Genomic DNA, 8532 nt, shown 5'->3' with positions numbered 1-8532 from the left:
AACATCTCAATGGTCAATGTCAACTTCTGCAGCACTGTACTAAAACAAACCACAGCTCTACAACAAAAGCTACCAGGATTTCTCATCCAGATTATGGGCTGAGTGCAAACCACAACTGATTGCAATCTAACAGGTGGAGGTGCCATCCACAGATCCCACATCTTACCACAACTGGCAAGACCCTCAGGTGTATAAATGGTAGCAAAGTGCCAGCTCCAGGTCTTCACTACTTTATCTAATTGCTTTCAACATTTTAAGATGCTTTCAACTTTGTAAGAAGCAACCACAACGAAATGGAGAACCATGACAAATATTCTCAAAAAGCTCTTTAATGTTTACTTATCACTAAGTGATCTCCAATGGACACCTGTAATCATTACATACAAGTGATTCCACTTTGGGTATTATCCTCATCTCACAAGTTGGTTAGCCTGACCTGGGATTTCTACATTTTATAGTAGCTTTAAAACTTCAGCCAATCTAAATGTGCAATTTCCATGGTCCACATTTACCTTAAGCCATAAAATTGTTAGGGCTTCTGTAATTATACCTTAATGACCAAATTCAGGGTTAACTCCCTAATGAGGCCAACTTTACTTCAGTTACTTACTACTTATCAGCCACCTTCTACCCATGATCACTGTCCTTTATACCTTCCAATTTGAGAATCTCAAGCCCATTTATTAAGTGTACATACTTCCATTACTTCTTAACTAGCTTGGCTTGTTAACAATATAGGCCAACTGGATACAACCAGACAAGATTCAGAGCAAGTGCCCAGTCAACCAAATTCCAAGCCTAGTTTCTTCCTTCAAGACACGGAAGTACTAACACTCTTCCCATCAACCTTTCTGACATCAATTCTCTTCTCCCTTGCTATTTGGAAGGTTAACAAGACCAACTTGGAAAGTGTATATTTAGGATCTCTACCTTATAACATTGTAGAAATTGAGCTCTCAATGCAGTGAGACTCATTCTGTGTACTGAAGACAACTCAGTACAGCATCATCCAAAACTATCTTAAAGGAGCACATTTAAGGAAACTAAGCCACATGACTTTGCATTATGATTTAATCTAATTGCACAGAAATCTTGAAATTACAGCGCATCCCAATTTCTAAGAGGAAAGTGATGCATGCCTCCATATTCATGTCTGCACTGTTACATTTGAATCATATTGTGAATGTTACAATGTGATGAACCAGTCTAAAATTATCATGCAATACCTCAAATTATAAAATGGAAGCAATCTTTTTTAATACCTTGTGTTATGATTTCATGCTATCAATAAAGCCATTTTATAAAAAAATTTTTGGTAGGGGGTAGTGGGAGTTTAACAATGTACCAGGTTGCTGCTATAAAATGTTGGTCACTAATTTACCACACAAACTGTACTTACTTCAACTCCTTAAAAAAATTTAGTAAAATCTCCTTTGTCTCCAGACTATTCTATAATGCCTCATTTGTGTTTCTTGCAAGAATTTCATAACCAACTGCCTTCCATGGGATAAGAATAATGGTTAACTGTGGGTTTAACTATTACACAATTACACTAATATTTTATTAATTCAAAAGCACTTTACAAGAAAATATAAGTATGGCTTCCAATAGGAATGTTATACCTGGACTTTGTACCAGCTCAGAGATTTGAGTTTGCAAGGAAAAAGGCTTTCAAGTTAAAAAACAATTTGTAACCAAAACTTTAATCCCAAGGATTCTCACAAAAACATATTACAAATGACAGCATGAAAAAATAATCTTGCACAGTAACTCAAAGTTCAGCTCTACAATGTACCCTTAAACTGGCAGAACGCTGGTATTTTTTGAAATCTCAAAAGTTTTCCAATAGACTGTTATACAACAGCAATGTATACAAGATCGCAATTACAGAATAGATTTATGACCTAAATGAAGGTAAACGATCTTGAAACTTACCAAATTCTAAACCAACTAGACAACATCTGCCCAGGATAAGACTATCTGGGTTTTTCAAAACCTCTAATCTATTTTAACATACAGCTTTTATCTTTACCTGCTGGCTTACATCACAGCAGCTTTTACAAACTGCTTGTTTATCTAAAGCTGCATACTAATAAACCAGCTATAAGAAAGTACATCTTAGGTCAATTCTGACAGTGTTATTTAGCTGGGCAAGATTTAGGTCAGTCTATGTAAGACTAAAGTTCAAAACTAAATTCAATCTTGCTTAAGGGAACATTGTAAAGTAACAATTCTTGGTATCACATGCCTCATATGATCCATTTCAAACCATAGAGAATTTTTGTGTGCCACTGTTCCAACAGACAAATTTGAACACCTAAACATCTTAAAAAATGCACCAAGCTTATGAAGTCTCAAACAAAACTTGAATTTTCTGTACATACTCCTGGCAAATGGAAGTTATTTCCTGTACACTACTTCTCTTGCAAACTGGTCTTCTATTTTCTTTCATTTGACCTAGATCGGCTGGGGGGAGGGGAAAAAAAAGAACAAAATTCAATGTTTTATTTATAACCTACTGACACTCAATGATATAACGTCAAAATAAGTTTTTAAGAGTACAAACATATGACTCAGAAGCCAGACTTTACTATGAATGCCAACTAATTACAAGTCCTCAAGCAGCAGCTCTTACCTCCGAGACCTAGAGAAGGAGCGGGACGGCTTGTGATTTCTCTCCCGAGACAGTGATCTTTCTCTTCTCCTGTCTCTAGAAAGGGACCTAAATGGAAGAACAGTAATGTCTTTCAGTTGGCATTACTACTTGACAAATATTTCCTGTTTTTGAAAAACCTACACCTTAGCATTTACTCCTATAAACCTGAATCACATTAGAAGCATCAGAAGCATTCCTGAGAACATGGCCAAAATGGCTATTTACCTGCTGCGGCTGCGAGAGAAGCTTCTCCTTCTTGGAGATCTAAAAGCAGAAATAGGAAAATTAGGCTAATCATCATCAACTAGTACAGATGGCGTGAGGCATTTCCCAACTTCTCAATCTCACTGTTGGGCCCAGTGAATGTGCCGAAGAACTGGCACCCATCGTCAAAAAAATAAAAAAAAATAATAAATAAATAAGAAAAGAAAAAAAGGGGAACACAGAAGGATTAAGGAACAAAAAGCTCAAGTGAGAAGCAGGTATTCCAACCAGGGATTCAGTTTAACAAAGAATGCTTCACAGCAGATCTGTCCAATGCAAAACTTCATGTCAAACTACCTTCACTACCCAAACACCACACCAAAATGTAGTCCCAAGTAGTTCCAAAAACAGTACCATAAACCAGTATTTGGAACCCATGCAAACCTGTAAGTCCATGACAAGACTTAGGTACCAGGTGGATAGTGTAATCTTGTGAAAACGCGCTAGGTGTAAATAATGATGCCATTAAAGTGCTACATTAGAACTGCATTTGTGATTGTAACATTAAGGGTGTGTTTAAGCTTACCAAAATTACCTTAGCTTGGCCCACACTTCACCCCCAATATTGTAAAATTTTGAAAACTGTTAGTAAAACCATTTAAAGGTGATAGGATTCGGTTTTTTTTTCTCTGCTAGAAAGAAAAGCTAAAATCTGTTAGAGTTATTAAAAATTTTAGTTTGGCATCTCACACATGCAAATAAGTTTCACTTGAAGGTCTGGTTACATTATGAGTTCCCTATCACCCTTAAAAGTTTTTTTTCAAGCAATATATATGTACGTTACCATTCAATTATGCACAGCCAGCCTTTGATCCAGAAAAAGAATTACTTTAAGCCGCTTACTCCTTATTTTAACCAGCAGTAAACTGTATAAGCAGGAAAAACTTACTAGTTTTGGGTTTCAACAAGCTAGAAATGGTGAGGTGAGGCTGCCGGACTGACGGCCAGGAAGAATTTGCTGAAAAGGTTTTGCCAGATGTTGCGTTGGATTTAGTTGGTTGGCGAAGGGGGTGTTGTGGATTTTTCCTGCTTTTTTGTTAGCCGAAGGCTGCTGCTGTAGTTGTTGTGAAGACATTTGGTAAATAAACAGCTGAGCTGATTGGCCAGGAATGTGTGGGCGGTCGAGGTGGCTGCTGCCGATTTGGTTAAGGTTGGAGAGAAGGCTGAGAGAATACAGCATGCTCGGGAACCAAAGGGCGGTGCAACCTGACGACTGGCCAGCCTGGGTCATGTGAAACGACACCAGCCAAGCTGAATGGGGCGCGCTGGTCACATGACGCTGAAAGGGCTAGTTGACTGGCTAATGCAGATTCAGAGGGTGGTGAGAAGAGACATGATGGTGACTCTGTAACGGGGTTCATTTTTATTAATAGATGGACCAAAAAGCACAAAAAAAATGAAAAAAACAAGCCATCAGTACAACCATCTATTAGCTAACAAATACTCTTTATTAAGATGGGCAACAATGTGTTGTTTTTCAAAATAGCAAAAGGGGCAAGATTTTGAACTCCTATCTCCTAGGACTTCACTCACCTGTAAGAGGCAAATTGAGTCCTACAGAAACTACTTTGGAAGTTTGAGGAGATGTGGAGTTAACATCCAGACAATATTGTCTGGGTCCAAGAATGATGCAATTTTTCAATTATAAAAAAGCTGAATTCTTTCCTATTTTGGGATTGAAGAACAGATGACTGGGATCACTGCCTCAGTCCCCTTTATTGGTCAGTGATTTAAGTCAGTTTCAGAATGATTTCTACTTTACCAGTTGTCACATTAAACAGCTGCCTTTTTGATAATTATTACAATTGTGCTAGTAGCAGAAAACAAATTTGTGAAGAGCTAAGGTTGAATGTAATGTTTGTCATCATGGAGTCAAGAAATGGAAAAAGGCCTAAGCTGAAGTATAAGGGAAGACTTGGAAAGATGCAACTAGAAGATGAACTATAGAAGATAGATCCAAGATAGAAGTTACTACCAACATGAACAGTAGCCTAAAGACAAAAGCCAACACTCGGCACAACTCTCATAACCCAAATGCACCCAGCCAATGAACGTTCATAGAAACCTCCAATTCGTCACAGTTTAAAACCCAACAAACTTTAGGAGAAATACCTGCTCCTACTAGCTACTTCATTATGCCAATGCCTCTAAACACACGCTCTCAAGTACCTGCGTCGAGGTGGAGGACTTCTCCGACGATAATCGTCTCGAGGGCGACGACCCCAAGAGGGAGGCGGACCACGATTTCGACTTCTTTTTTCGCCATTCGACAGCTCCACTCTCACACGACAGCCACACAGTGTTCTAGGTAAGGGGAAGATAAATGTGAAAATCCTGGAGTTGTATATTGAAGTGGTTATTTTCCCAGTTCCACGCTTAGGCAAAATAGCACGTTTGAATGCCTATAGGAACCCTTCTACCATCACGAAAGCTTCAGTTCCTGTTATTTTATCTCAACACATAAAATGGCGGTACAAAGTGTTCTCACCTTAATTTCAAACTAAATATACCCCTAATTAGAACTTCCTTAGAGTAACAACTCACAAGGAAACCATCTCTTTCAGGCTTGTAAGGACCAGTCAGTCTGGTCACTGGGCTCAACACTGATTGATGAGTTGTGATTTCAGCGGGAAGATTCCTGCCCTTGTGTTCCATCAAGATTTCGTCCTCCCCTGAGGTCCCTGCGTCTATACTGCAGTTGCCATACTAGCACCAAACAGTTTGTTTAATGGTCTCCTTTTTCCCTCCCTAATAAAAGGGCTCCAAGGCTAGACAGCCATTTTACATTGCCCTCTTTCCTCCATGACCACAGCAATTGGCACATAAACAATTACAGCTGCAAAGTTACTCTCTCCCCCTTGGCCACAATCTGTAAGTTTAGCCACTTGCTCCAGGACAGAAATTCTCAAGCAGATTGTGAAGCCAAAGGATTAAGATTTTTATCTCATAAATTTCAATGATTTTTCAATGTCAACAAGAGGGAGAGAAGAAGGGTTACTGTATTAGCAGCCAGTTAATAAGATACTATAAGCGCAGAGGAAAATAACCACCAATCCACAATTCCAGGATGGAATACTATACATAGAAAGCATATAAAATCCTGGGTAATTACAATTTCATAAACATCTTAAAAACAATTACCAAGTCATGCGGACTCCTAGAAATAAAACGGTATTTGATCCCACAATTATTTCCAGACTCCAGGAAGTGGCATATGACGAAGATGCTAAATATCAAAAACACAGGCAACCCATGTATGACAAGGCTACATTAACCCCAAATTACCTTCCATCTAGCTCGCGGACAGCATCAGCTGCATCCCGGGGGTCTTCGAATTCAACAAAAGCAAAGCCAGGAGGGTTTCTTGCAACCCACACACTTCGGAGTGGTCCATAGTAGCCAAAGGCCCGTTCCAATTCAGTCTTGTTGCCATTGTTTCCAAGATTACCTACATAAACCTTACAGTCCAATGGACAGGAATCACGATGCATTTCTGCAACATATGAGAGAACAAAAATATTAACTTACATCAAACCATTCGGAGTTGAGAAAAATTCCAACACAAGCAGAGCAGTACTCTAATGCAATCAGTCCTTATGTTCACTAACCCCCCAAAAATTAGAAAGTTAAGGCGGGGGGGCGGGGGGTGAAATACCTCTCACCAGGTGAGAACACCAGCAGTGGAGAGCAAAATGCCACAATCCGGCCATGCATTACGACCCTTTTCAGTCATTTAAGTACACCATCCCAAAAATACTTAGAACACCTACCCAGGTTGCAAAAAAAAAAAAAAAAAAAAAACAAACCTTGACAATTAAGAAAAGCCAGTAGGTAAGATTAAACCACCAGATAGGGAGTAAGAAAAAGTGACTCCATCAGCCAAACCCAGATTTCAGAACCAAGGTACTACTCCGCACGGGCCTGTAACTAGATCCAATTTTCACACAGTGAGAAACTCCTCACGCAGCAACAACAAGTCTAAACGGCAATCTCTCCATTAACAAAGATGTTACATCAAAAGTCCAGCCACAGAGAACCAACTGAGTAAGATGTGGGAAGTACTCGGGAATAAAGCTCTAATAAACGCTCCAACGTGTGGCAACTTGAGTATCACACCAAGATCAGGCACCCAAAGGCACAGGTTATCCCACGCGCGATTCCGAGAAAGCAGCAAATCCAGAAGCGCCAGGCTTACCGGGAAGAAAAGGGAACGGCAACGCAAATCAGCCCGAGTCCCGTTAGGATGGGAAGAAAATGGTGTGGAATAAGCCAACGCTGCAAGCCCGGGAGGAACTAAGAGCTTAAATGTCTCCTCGTGGCGTAGTAGGTCCCAAGAAAAGCTGCACTCTGAGGACGTATTTCAACTTCACGATCACTTTGCCATAAACTTGTAGCCCAGGCTCAATTACACAAAAGCCAACCATTCGGTAATTCAGCGGAAAACGCTTTGCACACGCCACCTTCTTCTCACTCTGGGATTACCTCATTAAAAAAAGAATCCAGTCCAGACACATTCTACCTGCCCTGACCCCACCCTGTGTGCCCACGAGTTCGTTCGGAGCACAACCTGGAAGGGTAAAAATGGCCTTAGGGGAAAAAAAAAAAGAAAGAAAAAAAGCTGCCGTGCCCAGGGCCCTAAATGTTAATGGGGAAACAGCACCAGCAGAAACGCAGCCCAACTTCGTTCATAAAGATTCTTTTTAAGACGCTTAAATTCGGGCCGTGAAATGCTGAATTAAAATCATAGGTTCACGTAAGTGAGGACGGAAACCCTTCCAGACTTGAACAACGACAGCAGGAGGGGGAAAAATCCCAAGAATGTCTGCAAGAAAATGAAGGACTAATGGGAGGGGGGAAAAAAGGCGCCATAAAAATTCAAAGACCGCGGCCAGAAAGACGGTTCCCTTAGCGACTCCCAGTTCCCGTCCCGCCGCCGGGGTCACCCCCACACGCACACATCCCACACCCTCACCCTCGGACGTGCGCCACCACCACGACTCCGAGCCCAGGAAACACCCCCAGAAGCGCAGGGAGCCCCCCGCCACCGCCCCGTGCCGAACGTCACAAAATGGCGGCGGCGTCTTTGTCTCGCTCGGACTCCGCCACCGCCGGGCCCGCTTCCCTCTGCCCACCACCAGGCGCCACGTCCGACTGCACGCTGGCCGTCTCTCGTCGCTTACCGAAATCTTAAAAAGGCGGAGGTTCAACTCCACACGCTCCGACACAGATGCTCCCTCCGCGGCGGGCCCGGCTGCAACAGAAACCCACTCCACCCGGTGTCCACGAAATGGCGGCTCACCGCCTTCTCCTCGCCCATATTTATACGCCATTCTGGAGTCACATGATTGGACGGGCTCGCCCAATGAAAGGCGGCGGACGCCGTGACGTAGCACGCGCCCGGGCGTTCCGTCGGGAGGGTGGAGCCACAGCCGGCGCGCGCCGGCGCCGCCACCTGTCCCGCCCACGCGTGTTTTTCCGTTGGAGATGAACTTCTTCGCTAAACCCCGCGCTCCAGTGAGGCGGGCCTTATCGGAGAACGCCGTCCGTCCCCAGGGCCTGGCTGGAACCGTTGGCTCCTAACGACACGAAGGTCTTGGTGGGGTTTTTCAATG

The 8532-nt window shown here is 42.3% G+C and overlaps 1 protein-coding gene across 1 annotated transcript; it reads right to left on the bottom strand.

The window, feature by feature from the left end:
* Positions 1-311: 311 nt before the first annotated feature.
* On the bottom strand, positions 312-8281 carry SRSF3 (serine and arginine rich splicing factor 3). Its single transcript, XM_040983268.1, has 6 exons — positions 8101-8281; positions 6206-6413; positions 5090-5224; positions 2882-2920; positions 2636-2722; positions 312-2466 (listed from the first exon to the last, which is right to left on the bottom strand). The coding sequence occupies exons 2-6, from the start codon at positions 6409-6411 to the stop codon at positions 2439-2441; spliced, it is 495 nt and encodes a 164-aa protein (XP_040839202.1). The 5' UTR covers positions 6412-6413; positions 8101-8281; the 3' UTR covers positions 312-2438.
* Positions 8282-8532: the final 251 nt, after the last annotated feature.

Source organism: Ochotona curzoniae, unplaced genomic scaffold, assembly GCF_017591425.1.
Source record: "Ochotona curzoniae isolate NIBS_2020 unplaced genomic scaffold, NIBS_Ocur_1.0 contig_3819, whole genome shotgun sequence".
NCBI lineage: Eukaryota > Metazoa > Chordata > Mammalia > Lagomorpha > Ochotonidae > Ochotona > Ochotona curzoniae.
This window is presented reverse-complemented; position numbering and strand designations above follow the sequence as displayed.

Coding starts and splice junctions, on each gene's coding strand:
- SRSF3 (XM_040983268.1), bottom strand. CDS start 6,411: ATGCATCGTGATTCCTGTCCATTGGACTGTAAGGTTTATGTAGGTAAT. Junction 5,225..6,205: donor GTCCGCGAGCTAGATGGAAG/GTAATTTGGGGT, acceptor CCCCTTACCTAG/AACACTGTGTGGCTGTCGTG. Junction 2,467..2,635: donor TCCTTCTCTAGGTCTCGGAG/GTAAGAGCTGCT, acceptor CCCTCCCCCCAG/CCGATCTAGGTCAAATGAAA.